Source organism: Taudactylus pleione, unplaced genomic scaffold, assembly GCF_031769625.1.
Source record: "Taudactylus pleione unplaced genomic scaffold, aTauple2 ptg000671l, whole genome shotgun sequence".
NCBI classification, from domain to species: domain Eukaryota; kingdom Metazoa; phylum Chordata; class Amphibia; order Anura; family Myobatrachidae; genus Taudactylus; species Taudactylus pleione.
This window is the reverse complement of record NW_028285073.1, coordinates 1,153,360-1,179,844: the sequence shown is the minus strand read 5'-3', so window position 1 is coordinate 1,179,844 and position 26,485 is coordinate 1,153,360. Positions and strand designations below refer to the sequence as shown.

At 42.1% G+C, this 26,485-nt stretch overlaps 1 protein-coding gene across 1 annotated transcript in view; it reads right to left on the bottom strand.

The window, feature by feature from the left end:
* Positions 1-9,367: 9,367 nt before the first annotated feature.
* Positions 9,368-26,485, bottom strand: part of IGFBP5 (insulin like growth factor binding protein 5) — a 33,991-nt gene continuing 16,873 nt past the window's right edge. Inside the window, exons 2-4 of the mRNA XM_088455785.1 lie at positions 20,119-20,324; positions 19,888-20,007; positions 9,368-9,584 (exon numbers count right to left, since the gene is read on the bottom strand). Coding sequence (XP_088311911.1) covers positions 9,453-9,584; positions 19,888-20,007; positions 20,119-20,324 — 458 coding nt within the window. The 3' untranslated portion in view covers positions 9,368-9,452. The remainder of the gene's footprint in view (positions 9,585-19,887; positions 20,008-20,118; positions 20,325-26,485) is intronic.

Here is a 26,485-nt window from a genome sequence, read left to right as displayed (position 1 = left end):
TGCTAGGTTTAGAAACTACGTGTCGTTTTTTATTTATGTTATTTTATTTTACTTTATTTTCACTTTGCTTTAATATTTTTAGTTATTTATTTTTAAAAAAATTTAATTTTCATTTATTTTTCTACTTCTACCTCCCTTATTATTTTATTTTCTACTGGCATTCACATTGTCCTATATGTCAACACCCATTTACAGCAATTATGTAACAGCTGTTCCCCTCACCTCTAAGATTGTAAGCTCTTTTGGGCAGGGCTATCTTTACCTTCTATTCCATGTCACTGTATGTATTCTATTTAAGTCATTCTATAAATAAAATATATTGATCCAATCCAAGTCACTGCTGTCTGCAGTTGGCTTTAGACAGACAGCAAAATACAAATTCCTGGAGGAATTAGGTGACTACGAACCATGACATGCTAGAAAACAAACTGCTTGGACACTAAGCCGGGATAGATGAGACACGTGTTGTTAAATACCTGCTGCTCATGGTTACTCTGTGCCCTGATATACCACAGCAACCAATCAGACAATTGCTTGTTAGTGGGCAACACTGTTACTTGCACGGCATACATTATCACTGACCACTGGACAGCAGCAACACAGAGGCTGGTTTCAGTCCCACAGGGAACATGTGATTGCAAGTTGTATGTCCAGGCATTCCTATGCTTAAACGCCAGATTCTATCCCCAGTTGTAAAACTTTTTTGTTTGTAACTCAGTTTTTGACCCATGGTTCTTTTTTTTTGAATAATGAGAAACTTTTATATACAGTCAGGTGCATAAATATTGGGCCATTGACTGAATTTTCATATTTTGGCCTCTATTCACCACCACAATGGCTTTGAAATGAAACAAACAAGATGTGCTTTAACTGCAGACTTTCAGATTTAATTTGAGGGTAATTACATCCAAATCAGGTGAACGGTGTAGGTATTACAACGGTTTCTATATGTGCCTCCCACTTTTTTTGGGGCCAAAAGTAATGGAACAAACTAAACAATCCTAAATCTAACTTTCATTTTTTAATACTTTGTTGCAAATCCTTTGCAGGCAATTACAGCCTGAAGTCTGGAACGCATAGACATCACCAGACGCTGGGTTTCATCCCTGGTGATGCTCTACCAGGCCTCTTGATTGTTGACTTTGACACATATACATGTACCTCCTGGAGAGTGTTCTTGATTTGGCCAACTGTTGTGAAGGGGTTTTTCTTCACCAGGGAAATAATTCTTCTGTCATCCACCACGGTTGTTTTCCGTGGTCTTCCGGGTCTTTTGGTGTTGCTGAGCTCTCCGGTGTGTTCTTTCTTTTTAAGAATGTTCCAAACATTTGATTTGGCCACACCTAATGTTTTTGCTATCTCTCTGATGGGTTTGTTTTGATTTTTGAGCCTAATGATGGCTTGCTTCACTGATAGTGACAGCTCTTTGGATCTCATATTGAGAGTCGACAGCAACTGATTCCAAATGCAAATGTCACACCTAGAATCAACTCCAGACCTTTTACCTGCTTAATTGATAATGAAATAACGAGGGAATAGGACACACCTGTCCATGAAATAGCTTTTGAGTTGATAGTCCCATTACTTTTGACCCCTTAAAAAGTGGGAGGCACATATAGAAACCATTGTAATTCCTACACCATTCACCTGATTTTGATGTAATTACCCTCAAATTAAATCTGAAAGCCTGCAGTTAAAGCACATCTTGTTTGTTTCATTTCAAAGCCATTGTGGTGGTGAATAGAGGCCAAAATATGAAAATTCTGTCAATGTCCCAATATTTATGCACCTGACTGTATATACATTAACATATTTAATTATGAAATGTAAATATCGTGAAGAGGAAAAGATGAACCATTACCTTTCTATGATCCCTATCCACCATTCTATAAAAGCTTTCCCCAAGTCCTGAAAGGAATGGTCACCCAGTGAAATTGATCTTTGATTTATTATTTTTAGTTGTAGTAGTAATAGTAGTAGTAGTAGAAGCAGGGGTGTCTTAAGAGAGGAGGGGGCCCGGGTGCACTCCCCGTGCGGGACCCCCTCCTCTCTCCCCGGTGGCTGGCAGGCGATTGACGCGGCTGGCCAGCCACCGGAGTATTAGTAGACTCCGGGCACTAGAGTGTGCCCAGAGTCTACTGTGCATATGCAGAACGCTGGAAAAATGGCTGCGGCGGCCATTTTCTGGTGTTCAGAGCAGTGCTGACACCCGACGCGGGACCATGGACAAATTTACAAAAATATGGGTGCAGGGTGTGCGGTGCGGGGCCCCCCTGGACCCGGGGGACCGTGTGCCCCGCACGCACTGCACCCATTATAGATACGCCACTTAGTAGTAGTAGTATTTCTACTATTATATGCCATATTTAAGTCTTGCCTTGTAATTTTTTGTTAATGTCAAATTTCCAGACAATTAAAAATGTAAAAGAACATAAAATTGTGTATTATTTTTACACCTAGGAACTTTCAGAAATCAGCCTTATATAAAAATTATAGTTAATGTCTATGTTTATTCTTGGAATTATCCTTTTATACCTTTTGGGAAACATTAATTTATACTTTTCATGAGTTTCAGATAATAAATGTTTGAAAAACTAATGCAGATGTCAGTTACTGCAATTGGCAATTATCTACTGGTGTGGACCCACGGTGGATGCAGTGCCTACTTTTTACATACAATTTACTGAATTTATTTAGCTATAGGCAGCAGGTTTAGTTTTGTAACTCCTTAAAAAAGAAGCATTACATGGAAAATGTACCCTGTTTGAAAAATCTTAGAAACTTTTAAGACATTTTGAGAAAGCAGCAGTAACTAATTGTAAAAAGGGTATAGAATTCCACCCTTGATGTAAAATTGTAAACAGTAAACTATAATATTAACTAACAAAAACAAAGAGATTTTCTAAAAAAAATGAAAAAAAATACTGTTTTTAAATTAAACAATCAAATTATATTTTACAAATTTATATTCACTAATGCAATTGTAAACTTGTAGAAGTTTAAATTTGCATGTGTTTAAACCTGCTAGTTTATTTCTTCTTACTAAGGAGGGTAATTAAAAAAAAACATTGTATACATAACTTTATTAAATAAATGCTTTGCCATGACAAATAAAGACAAAGATAGAATGAGTAACATAAATTATAAGATGAATAAATAGTATACAGCAATCTTCACTTTTTTTTAATAAAGTGTGAGATTTCTTTTCCGTCTTTTATTAAGTACAAAATGTTAAACAGAGAACTTACAGTTTCCATTGTGTTCAGAAATTTCACAATTTTATATCTATATAGTTTTTTTTTAGTATTTTGTTTTTTTTTACACCGGTTAAGATTATGAATAACTGTAATGAAAAGATGGAAATAAAACCCAAATAATTAGATACAGGATCCTGTAAAATGGATGCAGTGACTATTGCAGTAAAGGAAAACAAAAAAAAAAAGACTAAACTGAGTCTGGTTATAAAAGGCAAAAACGGTGTTAAGGGGAGATCCTGTGTCGATAAGTTACGGTGTCTGATGTTGTGATTGTTTTTTCACAAACTGAGAAGCAGATGGTAAACTGACTCAATATGAAGTCCACTGGTTGAAGAAATGTGAAATTGTTTAAAAAAAAAAAAAATAGTGCAAAAATACTCCTGAAGTAGTGGTTTAAAAAAAAATGTAAAAAAACAAACAACAAAAAAAGCACAAAACAAGGCTATATTGCCACTTTGGCAAAATAATTACTTTCACAAATGTGTTACTCCAACTGGAAACATTCTTCAAACAACATGAGCAAGTTTATAACTCGAGGAAAATATTTATTTACAGTTTTTAATTGGGACGACATCTACCCCATTATTTATATGCTCTTTCCTCTTTATCCACAGCTCACAGAAAAGGTTTTACAATGTTTAGCTCCACCGACAGGAGCTGTAAATGGATCCCTAAATTTTTCAAGTACTGAAGTGCTGAAAATCTCTGTTTAGCTGCATACACACGTAAAGATTTTCTGTCCAACCATCCAACTAGTTGATTGGTTGGAATGAAAATCTGGTAAGGTATGAAAGCAAATGACAATCAGCAATTTGATCCTAAATGCCAGAAAACAGATGAAAATGGTCGTCAGACAAGTTTGTTAAATGTTTGATCTAAACAATTTGTTCAAACAACAGCTTTGTCCATTTTCCTGCATTTGGGAACAATTTACTGATTGTCATTTGCTTTCATACCTTACCATATTTTCATTCCAGCCAACCAACTAGATGGATGGTTGGACAGAAAATCTTTACGTGTGTATGCAGCTTTTGACTTTAAACCACGTATTATTTATATATTACATTCATTTTTTCCTGCTGGCATGTTTAGAAATGAAGGGGAACAAAGGTACAACAATATTCAGCATACACAAGATGGCATTTAAAGGGCCATATGAAAGGACATCTAACGTTTGAAAACAAATATGTAGAAGTTCCAAAAACTTGACAGAACTTAATATGTTTGCTATAATCCTTGATTTGCTATGCAGAAAAGTGAAAGCTAGCATGATCAGTTTTCCATACCGCCCAACAATTTTACTAGGGACAAAGCCTTGCCCCTAGCCCACTCAGAAACATTCACTTTTGGTCAAAACTCTGCCCTCCTCCATGTAAGATCCACAAAGGGTCCATGAAATTGACTGCCCCACCAAAATCAGGACAATTGTGTGGTATTCGTTATCACCATTATACCAAATATCTCAAGTACTGAAAATTCTCTGAAACTATTTTATATAAGGCAACTTTACATTTTATAATTAGTAGTCTTTAAAAAACAAATTACAAAAAAGGGCTCACCGCTACAATGTAAACCCTGGAAAAAAAAGCAGGGGGGTGGGATTCCTGAGCAGGTGGCCTGGAAGAATAAGCCACATTGCCCCAAAACCAAGCAAAATAAACGTATGATATTTAAAGGACGTTTTATTTATCACAGCCCCCCCTTCCTCCCCCTTACACACACAATGAGAGCTTATTCCAATGGGCAGATTCAATTAGTCACAGGACTCTCTGCCGGATTTTAGCTCCCAGGTTAAGAGCCCAGAGCTGTTCAAGTACTACCCATAGTAAGCCTGAGTCTAACTTCAAGGGTGCATTTAACACAAATTTCTGCTCATATCCTTCTAAAGCGTGGACAGAAATTCACAATAGCTAGTGTTTCTGGGGAAAGTCATGAGCTTAACAGGGGTGGCAATTTAACAGCTCCAGCAACTATGGTTTACTGCATATTAACCACGAGCTTACAGCAGGAAATAACTGAATAGCTTTGGGCACATAACCTAGGAGCTAAAACTCCACCCATGGTAGGTCCATGTTGCTAATTGAATCTGCTCCCATGTTTCTGCTGATTTCAAAGTTGGGTGCATCTCAGTTAATATAAATAAATTGTTTCTAATTCTGACCAACAAGTGCCAGGCAACTATTTTATCAATTTTAGAAACAAATTATTCTTCAAATCCTGACAGGAGATAAGTACAACGCTGGTTGCCAAGTATTAGATACTGTAGAGTATAGAAACCAAACAACAAAACCTGACTACATTTCTAACATCACAAAGTCCTGATACACTTACTGATCACCAACTTGCTACTAGCGGAAAAAAATAATGGAAGGGGACCACAATTTTTTTTTTAAAGTTTGTTTCTAGGTGTATTTATCCCTTCTTATCATTAAATTGCAGAAGGATTTTTAATATAGGCAATGTGCCTCAAAAGGGTTTGACTTATTTTTGGACATGAACCATGTTGCAATGCATGGGATGCAAATACATTTAATTTTTTTGCATAAGGGGTAAATACTGGCTGATTTTGCATGTATACCACAAATGCTTGGCAGCTTTATTTAACACTGCTATTTAGATTTGAGTTTCAAAATGATCCCTCCCAAATCTAAATTTCTCTGCACATTTGTAATCTGTCCCACCTGCAGTGCAACATGGTTTTGCCAGGTGTAAAGTTATTTGCTTTTTCTCCCAACTCAAACTCAGACCCTGTGTATGTTTATCAAGTGGTCAATAGGCTGCCGCTAATGAACTTACTAAAAACAACTGAAGTAATGCAATACGTGACAATACCTAACAGATACCAATGCTGGAGTAACTACTACTGTCATTGTGGCTTATTCAACAACATGGTTTTATTTTCAAAACTATGCTGTAACCCAGATCAACCCATCAGAAGTTTGTTCTTACTTTATACACTGCATCAAAATTGTCAGCTGCTATATGTTTGGTTGGTGTGAGTTATGATATATTTACATATATTGCACCACAATGATAAATAAGCCCCACTGTATGGTTATTTCATCTTACTATCATTCAAGGTTGTTGTAATTTCTCTACAAATACATGGCACGCCTTACAAAACAATGTCACATACATATTGCATCTGCAGTTTTAGTTGACTGTCTTCAATAATGTAAAAATTATGAAACTAAATAATAAAGTAAAAACACACGCATAAAACTAAAATAAAAAACAGGACACTACCTCCATGCCTTGTGGCGGTGGGTGTAAGAAAGGAATAGGCATATCGCTGCAATAGTTTCCAGTGAGGGTATTGTAGAAGGATGGTCTAGTAGATTTATGCTAAATTATAATAAGTGTTGTGCTTAAATATGCAAGGACTGACAGAACAGCCATTCTACTTATACTAAAGTCCTTATTATCAATATTAGCCTAAAGTAGGTGTCGGGACCTTATTAAAATATTTTAAAAAAATGCTGTTGAAGGAAACATTACTGGTTATTAACTGAAATGTTTTGCAGTTTTGATTTATTAATATTTTCCCATATTCTAAAAAAATAAACTCACTTGTTGGAAGAGAACACAAAAACTACAAAAAAAGCGGTCAGGATTTTTTTACAAAATACAAAACCCAGAAAAACTGTTAGCATCTGGTTTTGATTCTCACATTGTCTTTTTTTTGTTGAGAATAGGGACAGTCTCCCATGTTCATCCGATGTGTGTTAGACTAATTGTGCACTGTCTAATTATTGTCTACTCCAAGCTGAACAAGGCTTATCCCATATTCAGTGCTTCAAAAAATAAATGTTCAACTTTATCCTTGGACTACTCCAAGGAGGGCAGAATAATAGACCTGTTCTAGAACTTAAGTTTCCAAATAGCAAGAGCTGTATGTTATATTGATAGCTTGGGTCACCAACCTCAACCGTGACTAAGCAAAGCATAAGCCCTGGTATTTTCCACTGGTCTCCATAGTTACACAGATCAGAAATACAAGCTTTAACCAGAATTAAAATACGTTTGTTATAGGAGTGAGAATACAAAACTTTCAAGAAATTATATTTCACACAGTGCAGAGAACAATCAGAATTTCAATGGGAATAAGCTAAAGTCCATTAAACAATTTGACAGAACTCTTGCTGTGTTGGGTTCTGTCAGTTTCTTTTTTTGTTTTTGCAAAGTTCACATATTAACTCATTGTCTTGCATTTTGCTATATAGAAATAAATGGCAGCAAATGAGGGAACACCATGCTCAACAATGCAACTTGTTGAGTCTAGAGCATGCCATCCAAAATGGCCATTTGAAGTCTAGGTTGGAACCACCACTTCTGAAATCCTTCCACATATTGAACCTAGTAATTTTTTAATCCTTAACAGTTCATTCTGAAGACAATACTTTATATTTAGCCATCATTTTTTTTACTTCAAATGAATAGTACATCATCCAGCAGTGTCATTCGCCTTTATCAATACAACCCTCTGAAAAACAAACAGCAGATTCCATGGGACTGGTCTTCATGTTGGTCTTTCTGTTATTTATAGGTCTTTATTTTCCTGACTTGTAGATAGTTCTCTGTCTGTTCAACCTAAATCTTTATTCTTTAACTAGTTTAGCGAGTAAAAAAAACTGTAAAAAAGAAATGCTTCCATATGGCTTTGTAAGACTTAGAGAAGTGTCTAAAGCCTTCATTCATTTAAAGCTTGAGTCATTTGACATTCCATTACCCAAGAGCTATCATCTGAACTCTTGCACTCAGTGAGTAATTCAAAGATTAACTCAATCATTTTCAGATGCATTAAAAAAGTTGCAACCTGTCCTTATAGCTTATATTTTTCAACAAACTATTGAAACGTCATTAAGAGAAGGGAGTGGAAATTAGTTTTTTTTCTATGACTACTAGTGCACTATTGCCCTTGAATTAGTGAAAAGGGGACCTGGACCTTCAACGATACCTTCAACGAAACTAAAAAAAATGGTCAATTAAAAAAAAAAATTGGGTAAACAACATTTTACAACCAAAAGGGGCACTTATTGATATTTTAACATTCTGTTTATATTATAGAAAACCAAAACAATTTTATATTATATATAGATGTATAAAAAGAAACAAAAATGTCACAGCTTTTAAGCAAATAAGGCACAAGACTTACTGCTGTAAGAACAAGCTATTAAAAACCGAACAATGATTCTCTACAGACCCAGCTGTGATTGAGTACATAGGGTTCTAATGGCTAAAAAAGAAAAAAAAAGTATTTGTGTAGAATGGGCTGGCATCAGGCCTCATATATACCATGCCTTATATGACACGGAGTCAATGCTAGGAGAAAATAATTATCAGAACATATAGCACTGCCGTTGCCCTCAAGCAATCATTTTCTAAATATGGAGTGCGCTTTCACAAGTGTCCTGTGCTTGTCAAAATAGACAAAAGAAATTCTAGCATATTAAAGTGACAGTTTAGCAATTTATAGAGCTTCAGGCCAATCAGTGGAAAACAAACCAGAATGTCACCTCCTCGTTCATCTCCAGTCAACGCGTTTCACCAACACTTTTGATTTTTCGAGAATGACATGCTGGAGATAATATTAGGTCTTCTGACTGATTGGTTGTCTCTAGCATATCTTCTCAGGTCTTTTGGAGGGACAAGCCCTGAAAGTTACAGACCGAGTGGACTACTCATTTTGAAACAAAACAAACATACATTTCTCTGAAATATTACATATGTGCTGTAAAATCAGTCATTTGATACCGAAACACAGACAGCATGGAGCTAACACAAGCTTATTGGGACTATCCCATTGTCAAAAACAAACAAAATAATAATAAAACAAAAAATTTAAATTGCAACAGATCTTCTCTGGGGGAAACCCCCAACCTTCTCTCTACTCTCTAGAAAAACATAATTCACTTTCTGTTGCCTCAAGCTTCACACTGTGGTTTATAAATTCAATAGATAATCTCCTTTCCTCGGCTTCTTCATCATTGTCTTTTTTTTTTGTTTTACTTCTGAAGTTTTCAAGATTGTTTTTCGGTATTGCCGATGAGATGAGGAAAAAAAATACAAGTTAAACAAAAAAAAAAAAAGAAAAGAAAAAAAAAGGGAGAAGATTCCCCTGGGATACCCCAGGAGAAAGTTACAAAACACAAGTGATCATGTCCATCTGGCCGCTGTGGGTTACTGATCAGGAGATCATTCAATGTTGCTGCTGTCAAAGCTGTGGCACTGCAGGTCACCGGTGGCGTAGTCACTACCAGGAAGTTTAAGTCCATATTTATCTACACACCAGCAGATTCCACGTTTGCGGCCTCTAGAAGGTTTACACTGCCAGGAAAAAAATACAATATTTATATTAGTTGGATATATGAACTTAGTTTCAAAGACACCCAAATAAACAGGAGACTACATATTGTGCTTTTGGGGGATACTGCTCTTTCCGCTATATAACTTAGCTAAGTCTGTTGCTCCCTTCTTGTTTTATTTCCCCTCCTCACATCAGGTTACTGCCCCTGTCACATGCAGACCTGTCCTCACAGGCACATCACTCAGCTACTGATATACTCTGTGCTTCTAGGGGATCCTGCTCCTTCCACTATACACCTCTCAGATTGTGTCTGTCTGCTGTCTCCATTCCGTTACTCATATTAAACATTGCCTCTGTCATATGTAGTTCTTCCTCAATAACACATTAATCATCTTCTGATATACACTATATGGACAAAAGTATTTGGCCACACCTGTTACTTATTGAATTGAGTTGTTTCAATCAGACCCGTTGCCACAGGTGTATAAAATCAAGCACCTAGCCATGCAGTCTCCATTTGCAAACATTTGTGCTACAAAAATCGGTTGTTTCATCCCTACTGGATATTCCACGGTCAACCATACGTGATATTATTACAAGGTAGGAACAACAGCAACTCAGCCATGAAGCGGAAGACCATGTAAAATCACAGATCGGGGTCAACAACGCGCATGGTGAGTAAAAGGCGCATGGTGCGTAAAAGTAGCCAACGCTCTGCTGATTCCATAGCTGAAGAGTACCAAACTTCCACTGGCAGAAATGTAAGCACAAAAACTGTGCAGCAGGAGCTTAATGGAATGGGTTTCCATGGCCGAGCAGCTGCATGCAAGCCTCACATCACCAGGTCCAATGCCAAGCATCAGATGGAGTGGTGTAAAGCACACCGACACTGGACTGTTGAGCAGTGGAAACATGTTCTGTGGAGTGACGTATCGCATTTCTCTGTTTTGCAGTCAGATAGGTGAGTCTGGGTTTGGAGGATGCCAGGAGAATATTACCTTTCTGACTGCATTGTGCCAGCTGCGAAGTTTGGTGGAGGAGGTATAATGGTATGGGGCTATTTTTCAGGTTTTGGGCTAGGCCCCTTATCTCCAGTGAAGGGCAATCTTAATGCTGCAGCATACCAAGACATTTTGGACAATGCTATGCTTCCAACTTTGTGGCAACAGTTTGGGGAAGACCCTTTTCTATTCAAACATGACTGTGCCCCAGTGCACAAAGCAAGGACTTGACTGGCCCACACAGAGCCCTGACCTCAACCCCATCGAGCACCTTTGGGATGAACTGGAATGGAGATTGTGAGCCAGGCCTTCTTGTCCAACATCAGTGCCTGACTTCATACATAATCTACAGAATGAAAGGGCACATATGCCCACAGAAACACTCCAAAATCTTGTGGAAAGCCTTCGAAGAAGAGTTGAAGCTGTTATAGCTGCAAAAGGGAAACCAGCTCCATATTAATGTATTTGAATACAATGCCATTACAGTCCCTGTTGGTGTAATGGTTAGGCGTCCAAATACTTTTGTCCATATAGTGTACTCTGTGCTGCTGGTAATACTTCACCTTTAATTATATAACTCTAAGTCTGTGTCTCCATTCCCCTCCATACATTTGTTACATATATCTCCTGAAATACTCTGCATATTCCAATGATCAGTTTTTCTAACACTGCCAATTTCAAATTTGGGGATGCACATAGGAACGGGAAATGAAGAGGAATAATAATAAAACAGTGCAAGATAAAAGAGCACTGGCAGCATTTAGAAGATAGTGTTCTTTAATGTAATGGCACATGTAAATATTAGGGGTGTGCACCGGCCACTTTTCGTGTTTTGTGTTTTGGTTTTGGATCTGGATCTTTCTTCGTGTTTTGGATCTGGATTGGTTTTGCCAAAACCACCCTTCCGTGTTTTGGGTTCTGGGTTTTGTGTTTTGGATCTGTATTTTTTTTTAAAAAAGCATAAAAACAGCTAAAATCACAGAATTTGTAGGTTTTTCTGCTCCTATGCTATTATTAACCTCAATAACCTTAATTTCCACTCATTTCCAGTCTATTCTGAACACCTCACACCTCACAATAGTGTTTTTATGTCCAAAACGTTGCACCGAGGTAGCTGGATGACTATGCTAAGCGACACGAGTGGGCGGCACAAACACGTGACCCATCTAGGCGTGAAACTGCAGTGGCAGACAGGATGGCAGTTTGAAAAACTAGGCCCCAAACTGTACATAATGCAAAGAAAAAAAAGAGGTGCAAGATGGAATTGTCCTTGGGCCCTCCCACCCACCCTTATGTTGTATAAACAGGACATGCACACTTTAACAAACCAATCATTTCAGCGCCAGGGTCTGCCACACAACTGTGGCTGAAATGATTGGTTCGTTTGGGCCCCCACAAAACAAGCTGGCAATTAATGTGTCCCTGCACAAACTGGCTCTATGGAGGCAAGATGTCATCCTCATCCTCCTCATCCACCGATTCCTCACCCTCTTCAGTGTGTACATCCTCATCCTCACAAAGTATTAACTCGTCCCCACTTGAATCCACCACCACAGGTCCCTCTGTACCTTCTGGAGGCTGGTCTCCCTGGAAGAGCTGATAATTCATTTTGATGAACATCATCTTCTCCACATTCTGTGGAAGCAACCTCCTACGCCTTTCGCTGACAAGGTTCCCGGCTGCACTAAACACTCTTTCGGAGTACACACTGGAGGGGGGGCAACTCAGGTAAAATAGAGCCAGTTTGTACAGGGGCCTCCAAATTGCCTCTTTTTCCTGCCAGTACAGGTATGGACTGTCTGCCATGCCTACTTGGATGCTGTCACCGATGTAATCCTCCACCATTCTGTCAATGGTGACAGTATCATATGCAGTGACAGTAGACATGTCAGAAATTGTTGCCAGGTCCTTCAGTCCGGACCAGATGTCCAAACTTGGTCCTGCCTGTCCTGCATCACCGCCAGCGGGTTGCTTAGGATACCTAAGTTTTTTCCTGGCAGCCCCAGTTGCAGGAGAAAATGAAGAAGGAGCTGTTGACGTGTCACGTTCCGCTTCAGCTGACAGTGTGTTCACCAGCAGGTCTTTGCACCTCTGCAGGCTTGTGTCGGCCGGAAAGAGAGACACCACATAGGCTTTAAACCTAGGATCGAGCACGGTGGCCAAAATGTAGTGGTCTGATTTCAACAGATTGACCACCCTGGAATCCTGGCAAAGCGAATGAAGGGCTTCATCCACAAGTCCCACATGCCGAGCGGAATCGCTCCGTCTTAGCTCCTCCTTCACTTTCTCCAGCTGCTTCTGCAAAAGCCTGATGAGGGGAATGACCTGACTCAAGCTGGCAGTGTCTGAACTGACTTCACGTGTGGCAAGTTCGAAGGGCTGGAGAACCTTGCACAACACGGAAATCATTCTCCACTGCGCTTGAGTCAGGTGCATACCCCCTCCTTTGCCTATGTCATAGGTGGATGTATAGGCTTGTATGGCCTTTTGCTGCTCCTCCATCCTCTGAAGCATATAGAGGGTTGAGTTCCACCGTGTCACAACCTCTTGCTTCAGGTGATGGCGGGGCAGGTTCAAGAGTGTTTGCTGGCGCTCCAGTCTTCGGCACGCAGTCGCTGAATGGCGAAAGTGGCCAGAAATTTTTCGGGCCACCCAAAGCGTCTCCTGCACGCCCCTGTCGCTTTTCAGAAAATTCTGCACCACCAAGTTTATTGTGTGAGCAAAACATGGGACGTGCTGGAATTTGCCCAGATGTAATGCCCGCACAATATTGGTGGCGTTGTCAGATATCACAAATCCCCAGGAGAGTCTAAGTGGGGTAAGCCACTGGGCGATGATTTCCCTCAGTTTCTCTAAGAGGTTGTCGGCGGTGTGCCTCTTACTGAAACCGGTGATACACAGCGTAGCCTGCCTTGTAACGAGCTGGCGTTTCTGAGATGCTGCTACTGGTGACGCTGCTGCTGTTGCTGCGTAAGGTGATACATCTACCCAGTGGGCTGTCACAGTCATATAGTCCTTAGTCTGCCCTGTTCCACTTGTCCACATGTCCGTGGTTAAGTGGACATTGTGTACAACGGCATTTTTCAGGACACTGAGGACACTTTTTCTGACGTTTCTGTACAGTCTCGGTATCGCCTGCCTAGTGAAGTGGAATCTAGACGGTATTTGGAACCGGGGACACACTACCTCCATCAATTGTCTAAATCCCACTGCACTAATGGCGGATACCGGACGCACGTCTAACACCAACATAGCAGTCAAGGCCTCAGTTATACGTTTTGCTTCAGGATGACTGCTGTCGTACTTCATCCTCCTCGCTAAGGACTGTTGGAGGGTCAATTGTTTAGTAAAAGTAGTGGTGTTCCTACTTCCTCTCTGGGATGATGAACGACTCCCAGCAGCAGCAACAGCAGCAGCGGCAGCAGTAGGCGTAGCAATGCAGGATCCTCCAGAGGAATCCCGGATAGGAGAGTCAGTCATGCCAGTGACATGGCCTGCAGGACTACTTCCGATCCTGACTAAGGAGGAAATTGACGAGGAGGGAGTTGACGGTGTGGTTTGCAGGCGCTTGGATACAACAGGACAACGGGATTTAGGTGTCCCTGGACTGCTTACGGTCTTAGCCAAAGTTTCTGAACTTGACAGTAACTTTTTATGAACGCGCTGCAGGTGCCGTATAAGGGAGGATGTTCCTAGGTGGTTGACGTCCCTACCCCTACTTATTTCACCTTTACATATGGTACATATGGCAAGACAGTTGTTGTCCGGATTTGGATAGAAATATTGCCAGACCAAAGAGGTGGAATGTTTGGTCTTCTGCCCAGGCATGACCGTGATGGGCTTTTTCATCCCACGGACAACAACTGTCTCCCCCGGAGCCTGATTTAAACAAACCACATCACCATCAGAATCCTCCTCGCCAACTTCCTCCTCAGCGCCAGCTACACCAGTATCCTCATCCTGTTGTACTTCAACAGTGACATCTTCAATTTGCATATCAGCAAGTGGACTGTGGGTGCTCCTTTCAGCACTTGCAGGGGGCATGCAAATGGTGGAAAGAGCCACCTCTTCCCGTCCAGTGCTGGGAAGGTCAGGCATCGCAACCACCACCACACTTGGACTCTCCTTGGGGATTTGTGATATCTTCTTAGAAAGCACAGTTCTTCGCTGTGCTTTTGCCAGCTTAACTCTTTTGATTTTTTTAGTGGGAGGAGGGCTTCCATCGTCATGTGAAGCTGAACCACTAGTCATGAACATACTAGGGATCGACCTTAGCCGTTCCTTGCCACTCCGTGTCGTAAATGGCATATTGGCAAGTTTACGTTTCTCTTCAGCTGATTTAAATGTCTTTTTCAAGGTCATTTTCCTGAACTTTGCCATTTGGGATTGTATGTGCCCTCTACTATGACATTGGGCATCGGCCTTGGCAGACGACGTTGATGGCATGTTATCGTCTATGTCATGACTAGTGGCAGCAGCTTCAGCACTAGGAGGAAGTGGTTCTTGATCTTTCTCTATTTTATTTTTATCGGAGAAAGTTTGGTCCTCCATTTATGTTATATCGATTTGATATATACGTGCGGCTAAACACAGAAAATAATTTTTTTTTTGGTTTGGACTGGAGTGTACTTTGTGGGTTACAGCACCCTTTAACGGTCAAGCCAGCCGGCCCTTTACTTATGACACAGGCGCACTCTTGGCACTACTTTGTTGATGCACGTGCGGCTACTGCGCACACAATTCACAAACACAGAAAATAATTTTTTTTTGGTTTGGACTGGAGTGTACTTTCGGGGGTTACAGCACCCTTTAACGGTCAAGCCAGCCGGCCCTTTACTTATGACACAGGCGCACTCTTGGCACTACTTTGTTGATGCACGTGCGGCTACTGCGCACACAATTCACAAACACAGAAAATAATTTTTTTTTGGTTAGGACTGGAGTGTACTTTCGGGGGTTACAGCACCCTTAACGGTCAAGCCAGCCGGCCCTTTACTTATGACACAGGCGCACGCTTGGCACTACTTTGTTGATGCACGTGTGGCTACTGCGCACACAATTCACAAACACAGAAAATAATTTTTTTTTTGGTTTGGACTGGAGTGTACTTTCGGGGGTTACAGCACCCTTAACGGTCAAGCCAGCCGGCCCTTTACTTATGACACAGGCGCACTCTTGGCACTACTTTGTTGATGCACGTGCGGCTACTGCGCACACAATTCACAAACACAGAAAATAATTTTTTTTTGGTTAGGACTGGAGTGTACTTTCGGGGGTTACAGCACCCTTAACGGTCAAGCCAGCCGGCCCTTTACTTATGACACAGGCGCACGCTTGGCACTACTTTGTTGATGCACGTGTGGCTACTGCGCACACAATTCACAAACACAGAAAATAATTTTTTTTTTGGTTTGGACTGGAGTGTACTTTCGGGGGTTACAGCACCCTTAACGGTCAAGCCAGCCGGCCCTTTACTTATGACACAGGCGCACTCTTGGCACTACTTTGTTGATGCACGTGCGGCTACTGCGCACACAATTCACAAACACAGAAAATAATTTTTTTTTGGTTAGGACTGGAGTGTACTTTCGGGGGTTACAGCACCCTTAACGGTCAAGCCAGCCGGCCCTTTACTTATGACACAGGCGCACGCTTGGCACTACTTTGTTGATGCACGTGCGACTACTGCGCACACAATTCACAAACACAGAAAATAATTTTTTTTTTGGTTTGGACTGGAGTGTACTTTCGGGGGTTACAGCACCCTTAACGGTCAAGCCAGCCGGCCCTTTACTTATGACACAGGCGCACTCTTGGCACTACTTTGTTGATGCACGTGCGGCTACTGCGCACACAATTCACAAACACAGAAAATAATTTTTTTTTGGTTAGGACTGGAGTGTACTTTCGGGGGTTACAGCACCCTTTAACGGTCAAGCCAGCCGGCCCTTTACTTATGACACAGGCGCACGCTTGGCACTACTTTGTTGATGCACGTGCGGCTACTGCGCACACAATTCACAAACACAGAAAATAATTTTTTTTTTGGTTTGGACTGGAGTGTACTTTCGGGGGTTACAGCACCCTTAACGGTCAAGCCAGCCGGCCCTTTACTTATGACACAGGCGCACGCTTGGCACTACTTTGTTGATGCACGTGCGGCTACTGCGCACACAATTCACAAACACAGAAAATAATTTTTTTTTTGGTTTGGACTGGAGTGTACTTGGGGGTTACAGCACCCTTTAACGGTCAAGCCAGCCGGCCCTTTACTTATGACACAGGCGCACGCTTGGCACTACTTTGTTGATGCACGTGCGACTACTGCGCACACAATTCACAAACACAGAAAATAATATTTTTTTTGGTTTGGACTGGAGTGTACTTTCGGGGGTTACAGCACCCTTAACGGTCAAGCCAGCCGGCCCTTTACTTATGACACAGGCGCACGCTTGGCACTACTTTGTTGATGCACGTGCGGCTACTGCGCACACAATTCACAAACACAGAAAATAATTTTTTTTTGGTTTGGACTGGAGTGTACTTTCGGGGGTTACAGCACCCTTAACGGTCAAGCCAGCCGGCCCTTTACTTATGACACAGGCGCACGCTTGGCACTACTTTGTTGATGCACGTGCGGCTACTGCGCACACAATTCACAAACACAGAAAATAATTTTTTTTTTGGTTTGGACTGGAGTGTACTTTCGGGGGTTACAGCACCCTTAACGGTCAAGCCAGCCGGCCCTTTACTTATGACACAGGCGCACTCTTGGCACTACTTTGTTGATGCACGTGCGGCTACTGCGCACACAATTCACAAACACAGAAAATAATTTTTTTTTGGTTAGGACTGGAGTGTACTTTCGGGGGTTACAGCACCCTTTAACGGTCAAGCCAGCCGGCCCTTTACTTATGACACAGGCGCACGCTTGGCACTACTTTGTTGATGCACGTGCGGCTACTGCGCACACAATTCACAAACACAGAAAATAATTTTTTTTTTGGTTTGGACTGGAGTGTACTTTCGGGGGTTACAGCACCCTTAACGGTCAAGCCAGCCGGCCCTTTACTTATGACACAGGCGCACTCTTGGCACTACTTTGTTGATGCACGTGCGGCTACTGCGCACACAATTCACAAACACAGAAAATAATTTTTTTTTGGTTAGGACTGGAGTGTACTTTCGGGGGTTACAGCACCCTTTAACGGTCAAGCCAGCCGGCCCTTTACTTATGACACAGGCGCACGCTTGGCACTACTTTGTTGATGCACGTGCGGCTACTGCGCACACAATTCACAAACACAGAAAATAATTTTTTTTTTGGTTTGGACTGGAGTGTACTTTCGGGGGTTACAGCACCCTTAACGGTCAAGCCAGCCGGCCCTTTACTTATGACACAGGCGCACGCTTGGCACTACTTTGTTGATGCACGTGCGGCTACTGCGCACACAATTCACAAACACAGAAAATAATTTTTTTTTTGGTTTGGACTGGAGTGTACTTGGGGGTTACAGCACCCTTTAACGGTCAAGCCAGCCGGCCCTTTACTTATGACACAGGCGCACGCTTGGCACTACTTTGTTGATGCACGTGCGACTACTGCGCACACAATTCACAAACACAGAAAATAATATTTTTTTTGGTTTGGACTGGAGTGTACTTTCGGGGGTTACAGCACCCTTAACGGTCAAGCCAGCCGGCCCTTTACTTATGACACAGGCGCACGCTTGGCACTACTTTGTTGATGCACGTGCGGCTACTGCGCACACAATTCACAAACACAGAAAATAATTTTTTTTTTGGTTTGGACTGGAGTGTACTTTCGGGGGTTACAGCACCCTTAACGGTCAAGCCAGCCGGCCCTTTACTTATGACACAGGCGCACGCTTGGCACTACTTTGTTGATGCACGTGCGACTACTGCGCACACAATTCACAAACACAGAAAATAATATTTTTTTTGGTTTGGACTGGAGTGTACTTTCGGGGGTTACAGCACCCTTAACGGTCAAGCCAGCCGGCCCTTTACTTATGACACAGGCGCACGCTTGGCACTACTTTGTTGATGCACGTGCGGCTACTGCGCACACAATTCACAAACACAGAAAATAATTTTTTTTTTGGTTTGGACTGGAGTGTACTTTCGGGGGTTACAGCACCCTTAACGGTCAAGCCAGCCGGCCCTTTACTTATGACACAGGCGCACGCTTGGCACTACTTTGTTGATGCACGTGCGGCTACTGCGCACACAATTCACAAACACAGAAAATAATTTTTTTTTTGGTTTGGACTGGAGTGTACTTTCGGGGGTTACAGCACCCTTAACGGTCAAGCCAGCCGGCCCTTTACTTATGACACAGGCGCACGCTTGGCACTACTTTGTTGATGCACGTGCGGCTACTGCGCACACAATTCACAAACACAGAAAATATATTATTTTTTTAGCACTTGGGGGGAGCACCCCTGATGGACAGAGCACCCCCTGGACAACACTACAGCACTCCTTTAGGACTGGGACACTGCACAGGACTTTGGAGTGGACACAGCCCCTATGGAGAACTGACTGCACAACACAGTCCAGCCAGCCCCTATGGACTTTGAAGTAGTGGACACAGCCCCTATTAACAACAGCAGCACAGCACAACACAGCCAGCCCCTATGGACTTTGAAGTAGTGGACAACAGCAGCACTACACTACACTACACTACACAGCCCTAACTCCCACCCTCCCTCTTCACTGTCCACAGCCGAGTGAGAAAATGGCGCCGACGTGTGTACCTTATATAGGATCCAAAACCCGCGAGACTCGGAAGGCGGGAAGATGACGTTTTGCCTCGATTTCAGATCCGAGTCAGGCGGGAAAAGTCGAGCCTGACTCGGATCGGACTCAGATCGGGGGGGCTCGGGGGGGTTCGGATTTCAGAAATCCGAACCCGCTCACCCCTAGTAAATATATATATATATATATATATATATTTACAGTAGGATAAGCATATGAGTTATTTTAGGTATTCTATTTAATTCTGAAAAGCTGCCTCCATTGCATGCAGCTGACGTGTGCAGGTGAATAGGGTAAATAGATGAATATAAATGCATAACAGGCAGATTTTCCTGCCTGGTGTGTTGCGCTCTGCTCTGGTGCTTCTAGCACTCTGTAGTCTGTATCAGTTTGCTGCATCAACGGAGTGTAGTAGAAGCACCAGATCAGATAGCGACAACCCAGGCAGGACAGAGGAACTGTACGGTTGTGACAGGTGCAGGATGCTAGCATGAACACTAACAGAGTCACTAGTCAGTGGGGATGTGAGAGATGCTCTTACTTGTTTCCTTTTGAAGAATCCTTTCCGGTCACAGTTAGGGATATAAAAAGCTCTTGGGTACACGCGATGTGAAACCTTCATGTCCTGCATTACAGTTTCCATTTGCCTACGACAGGGACCCTAAAAGAAATGACAGACATCAGACACTGGGGTAGATGGAATCAGGAATATCATAACCATATGTATCCAGTTAACCCTCCATTACCCAATCCCTAGTCAAACGTTACTCACAATCTCATTGATGTACTCAGGGGAGGAGTGTGTCTGAGATTTGCTCTCCACAGACACGATCCTTGAGGCTGACTGCTTCTTAATTCGCATATTGTTTATAGCCATAAACTTGTGTTCGGGGATCCTTCGCATTCCTTTACGTGGCTTTGGGGGAAAGATTTCTTCAGTCTCTGATGTAGTTGGGTCTTCCTCCCTTGATTCTCGCTCTAGAAGAGATTGGAAGAGAATAAAACATTACTGGAAATAGATATTTCCTAACAGGAATGAAACACAGAAATGTATAAACTGACACAACCTAGAATCTTGTAGTTGCTTCTTTAGTGCTTTGGAACCACTGACAAATACATGTTTATTTGTTACATACAAATCAGGAATATGAAAGGTATTCCCCACAGTTCTGTCTCAGATGCCGTACTGGCACATTGAGGTTCGCAGTGATCTCAAGTTGTGCTTTAGGTTCTGATAAACTAAAGTTTAAAAGTTTTACATATAGTTCATGTATTTTATTAGTAGTTTTATATAAAGCAACTTGCATATAAAAATTAATGGTCTCTGAATAACATGACTGAAAAAGCAAAGTTCCCATTGTTTAAAATGGACAAAGTCAGTGACTTTAGAAACATGTGATCTGATTGTACCTCTGCATGATATAAGCAAATACATGGTACAATAGTTGCTCATTTTTGACCACCAGCTGGAGGGTTGTGCAGGAGACTTGCTCACTTTTCTAGGTGGCTGGAAGCACTACCAATTTTTGGGAGCCTCTCGGCTATTCTGGCAGAGTAGACAAGTATGGCTAATCGTACATGAGAGGCACAGTGTGTGGAGGATGCAGCTAACTTTAGAATTTTAAATAAAAGTGTAGCTGTAGAAGTGTAGCTGTCATTTTGTGTTCTAAACCAATAAGACTACAGCCAGTGAGTTCTCTATGAATTAGTGCTATTACTGAGCCATGAGCAGGGCCACAACTAGGGGGGGGCTGGAAGTGCACGTGCAACGGATGTGCCACTACACAGTGTCCTCCAGCCCGGCGCCTGCTGAGGTTCTCTTCTGAACTCCAGATTCCGACTCTCCCCACGGGCAATATGGGAGAGAAGTCACGATGTCTCTCCCATAGTTCCGAGGTGCAGCCGGGCGGACCAGACGGCGATGGACGTCTGAGCGGAGATTAAGGTAAGTAATGTGTTTTTTTTTCTGTAAGTGGCACTACAAGGACATTACCATATGGACACTACTACAGGGGCATTAACATATGGGCACTGCTACAGGGGCATTACAATATGGGCACTACTACAGGGGCATTACAATATGGGCTTTACCATATGGGCACTACTACAGAGGCATTATTATATGGGTACTACTACGGGGGCATTACTATATGGGCACTACTACTGGGGCATTACCTCAGGGGGCATTACTACAGGTGCACTGCTGAAGGGGGCATTACTATAGGGGCTGTGCTGCAGGTGGCATTACTATGGGGGAATTACCAGGGTGGCGCCAAATTACTGTCTTGCCCCGGGTGACTAGTTTTGGCCCTTCCATGAGGCATTTAGTGCATCATGCATTCAGGAGCATCACTAATAAGAGAATTGAAAAACTGAATAGTGGTTCAGCACATAAAATTGCAGTCTCCACCCCACAAAACACCACTATTTTCTCATATGTACAGTATATTATCAAAGACTTGTATAGTTTAATTGGTAAACACAGTACAGTGGCAATCGCAGGACTTCTAGAGGGAGGTTTCCAAATGCTAGATTTTAGAGTGAGTGTGGCCTGTCCATGAAGAGGGTAGAATTAGCACTTAACCAGCTTTAATATGCGTCATACAAAGTGTATTGTGTGTGATAATTCCAGCATATACAGGACCAGAGATCACAATAAGCCATTAAATGCAGCAGTAGGGCCATCCTGCCTAAGCTGAATGTTTTCATTTTAGATGTGTGCACCATTCCAGAGTATTAGAGCAAGTCCGGGAGTCTGGGAGCAATCTAGCACTGCCCTGGACATATACTATATATGTACATATTGGGCTCTATAGCAGCACATCCCTAACAGTGAATGTTTTCCAGATCTCCTAGTTGGTGCACAGGTTATTTATTACTAGCTGATACGTGTTAAAAGATCCACAGGTAGTGCTAATTATTTCATTTGTGATGGTGAGGATAACATGCAGCACTTGTAAAATTCTATTATATTAATATTTTTATTGTAGTCATGGTGTGGGCTGGTGAGGGTTTCCAGGCAGATGGAAACCCTCCCTGCGTTTGCCTATGTAGTTTATAACAGCTTTTCGGTAATGGCTACATGTTTTCTGTTTAAACTATTCAATTATCCTTGTTCTTTTTAAATCAAATGTACGAAACTGACAAAAGACAAAACTGCTCTTGCATTAATTTAAATTGTATTATTTTCAGCCATAAACATTACTAGTAACTATCCATAACCACCACTAGAGGGTGCTAAAACCCAACATTTTATGGAGCTGCTTTAGTATAAACCATTGCACTTAGGTCAAAAACCATTTGTTCACTTTTTGTGACTTTTGTTTTAGAACTTCCCCACCAAGTAACCTCACCCTCAGCAAGACCAGGTTCTCTGGAAAAACTTACTAAAACGAGTCAGGAGGTGGAAGTACAAGAAGCATTTCAAAAATAATCTATAGCAGTTCGATTGCTCAACTAAGGACCCCTGGCTGAGTGTAATCTCCCAATGTAATCTCCCAATAATCCATAGCAGTTCGATTGCTCAACTAAGGACCCCTGGCTGAGTGTAATCCCCACCTGTGACCTGATCCAGGATCCTGAATCTCTACCAGCTCTCTTGCCTGGAAACACTGGCGATTTGCTCTGTCACAGGCAGAGAATAAGAGGCACTGGCTATGCGGGACAGCCATAAACAGGGCAAAATGAGGGTGCAGCAAATCAGTTTCTGTGGCCAGCAGCAAGTGTTAATTCTGAAACATCTACCCGCCTACATTGATTTGCAGCTCAGGTTCCAGTGACTTTCTGCCTGTAACTATTTTTGTTTGAGCATAATCCAATGGCATTACCGTGTGCTGATGTCCTTCTCTCTACCACCTCTATTCCCTGGCAGAGATCCTCTCATCTAGGTCAGGCCCAAGCAGTCACATGGAAACAATTGTGTAGTCTTATGTAAGGCTGTGTCCCTATGGCTCATCACAACAAGGATACAGTGGAAGATTTCTGAATTGTAAGAGGCACGTGATAAATTAAAAAGGACCCATCACTGTTTTTATACAAAACAAAAGGAGGGAGAGATACTATGGAAGGGGGAGTTAAGCTGCTGCAATAAGAAAGGATACTAGATTTATATATAAATATTATATATATATATATATATATATATATATATATATATAATTTTCCAGAATTAATTTTGGGCCAGGTAACTGATAAAACAAAACATGTGGAATGTGTCATATTGGAGAATCTGTACGATGAAGATGGACCTGGTGTACTGGAAGAAAGATTATTACAAGCCTTATATAGAGATCTGTTGGGGGGTAACTGGAGACAGGAATGAAAATCATGGGGTTCTAGACTATTCTTTCAATCTGAAAAAAAGTTGATACCCTCTCCCAACTTTCCTTCTTCTTTAGATGTCACAGTGACCTTGCGTTCAGCTATTGAATGCTTCTGAAAGGACTGGTGACATTCACAGCCCCGAGAACTATCAAATTCTTCTCCTAGTTCATTTACTACACCTCTCCCCCATTACAAATAAAGAAAAGAAAATACAATTACAGCTCCCTCACAATAGACTATCTGCAGCAGTGCAGGTGCAACAATACTCCCTGGCTGAATAGTAAAGTGTTGACCTCTGGATGGGATTAAATGGCTAAAACAGATAATATACAAAGAGAATTGCACACATCACTCTGCACATAAATGGACTAGAATGAGGATGACACTTTAGGGGAGAATGTATAAGTAAATATTGAACTACAATCCCTCATGTACCACCTGGAATTCAGAGACAGACACATGAGCACAGCTGCTAGAGCTCCAAAACACATCATCAGTGCGAAGCCTCAGCAACTTGCCTTTATCATCGTTATAGGGCCTGATTCAGAGTTGTACACAAAACCGATGGATTGTGTACAACTCCGATGGTGGCCAATCGGAGCATGCACAGGTTCTGTACTGCGCATAACTAGGGGTGTGCGAGCGATGTTGCTGCTTAGACCGCAGAGCCCTGTGGGGGGTACAGTTGCTGCCCCACGGCCACTGCATTTGATTAGCAGGGTGTCTGGAACGGCATATTTCCTGGCCCCGGCAGGAGAGTTCTGGCGGCCACTCTGAGTAAACTTAGGCTTATGCAGATGGCCGATGGTGATCTGATGTTCTGTATTTACACGTAGCACTCGGATCTGTAATGCCGGCAGTGGGTGTCTTTAGCGTAAGACGCTTCCTGCGGCATTTTTTTGCATCGCTGCTGTGTCCACACAGCAGCGCTGCAAATATCGTACAACTCCGAATCAGTCCATTTGATCCCAAGGCTTCTCGTCTCACACTGCTACTTTATGCAAATGCCACTACAAAGCCCTTCAAAAGTGTACATCCGTGCGTATGAATGTGCAAGGACTGAGACGCCCACTTTCAGCTGCCAAGTGTTCCCAATTCCTAAGTAAAGTCACAAGCTTTAAAAATATATCACTGGAAAAGTCCGGTTCTCTAAACTGTAGAAGTAAAAAGTTGCAGCTAGGGAGTTCCTCCATTTGCAGTTTCAGTACACATGATGTAATGAGGATTCTAATGCTTTGGGGTCAACCAAGCAAAATCTCAACATTTCCTCTTCACTTTTAGGCGGTGTTGACTCTCAGCGCTGAGTGTGTACAAGCCTTCACACATCTCTCCAGCTTTATAAATGTAAAACATGCTTTATACAGTAATCTGGGAATGTTGCATTTCAACTTTTTAGGCTACAAACTTGAAAATCAGATTTAAAGAAAACCTGTTAGTTCCTTAGTTCCCACAAAATATACCTCTCACCAGGTGTGCCCATGCTTTCTTTTCCATCTGTCTCAGCTGGATTAAAACGTTGCAGAAATCTGGATGCAAACAATATTCATAAATCCAGCTCTGCTTCAACTTTAGATGTGGTGTCTGTTTTGAATTTGAAAACACTCAAGATTTCTTCCACTCTCACCTTGAACCCTTTTGCTGCCGGAGAGGGGGGGGGGGGGGGGGGGGTCTGTGGCTGGACTTGAGAACTTTCGATTTATGGTCCTTCTGGGAGAGAATCGGTAAAACCACAGTAGATCCTCTATTGCATGTGCATGGCCCCAAACCAGAGAAAAGTAACATTGTTGCACGTGCTACTAAGAGTCGCACAATCACCCCTTGTTCACAACCTGGCTTCTATTCGCAATTACGTGTTGAAAAGCATGGGCTGTATGAGGCTCATGTAAAGCTAGACAAATCCTGCATGTCTCAGTGTATTCTGGCTGTTAACCAATTCTTCTCATTGTAGGCTTCTAGGAATGCTCAGCACCCCATTTTTAGCTGGCACCAGACAGAGTCAAAGTGGTAGTGACCATTCCTAAATGCCTTTTTCACCTCTTAAGGATAGTTCTCCAACTTGTATTGATTTACCACAAGTAATTATGAGGAGTGTCACTTCAAGTGGTTACTAAATTCTTACGAAGATTTGGACCAAAGAAAAAAAATCACAATCGTCAAAGTACTGGAAGCAATGGGTGAGTAGTATAGTACATAGGTACTGGAAGCAATTGGCAAGTAGCATAGTACATAGGTAGGTACTGGTTGCAATGGGTGACTAGCATAGTACAGTACGTAGGTACTGGTAGCAATGGGTGACTAGCATAGTACATAAGTATTAAGTGATAACTTATAGGGCCTGATTCACTACAGATCGCAACTGCGAATGCAATAGCGATTACAAATGCAGTTCCACTGCGATAGTATGCTAATCCATTGCGATCGCTATGCTGCCGCAGCACAACATAAGGATGCCCACTTTATCTTACACACATCCGTAATGTTTAGCAAGACTGCAAAACCATTGGTACAATAGAGTACCATCACAGCCTCACACACACTTGCACAAGCTCTGACCTTACTCAGAAATTGCTAACTTCAGCGCACACTATGAGTCCTCAGGTTGTGTAGGGCATCGCAGTGGAAAATTTATGCACCCTCATGCAACGGCGTTCACCCGACCACCCTTCCCCGTTACCACCCACAAACGGTATTTCCTGTCAATCACTCTGCGATGGGTCTGCGTAGCGGCTGCGATCGCAGTCCCGATCGCAGTGGTTGGTTCACGCACTGCGATGTATACGCATGTGCAGAACGCAACATCGGTCTATTGCGTGCGC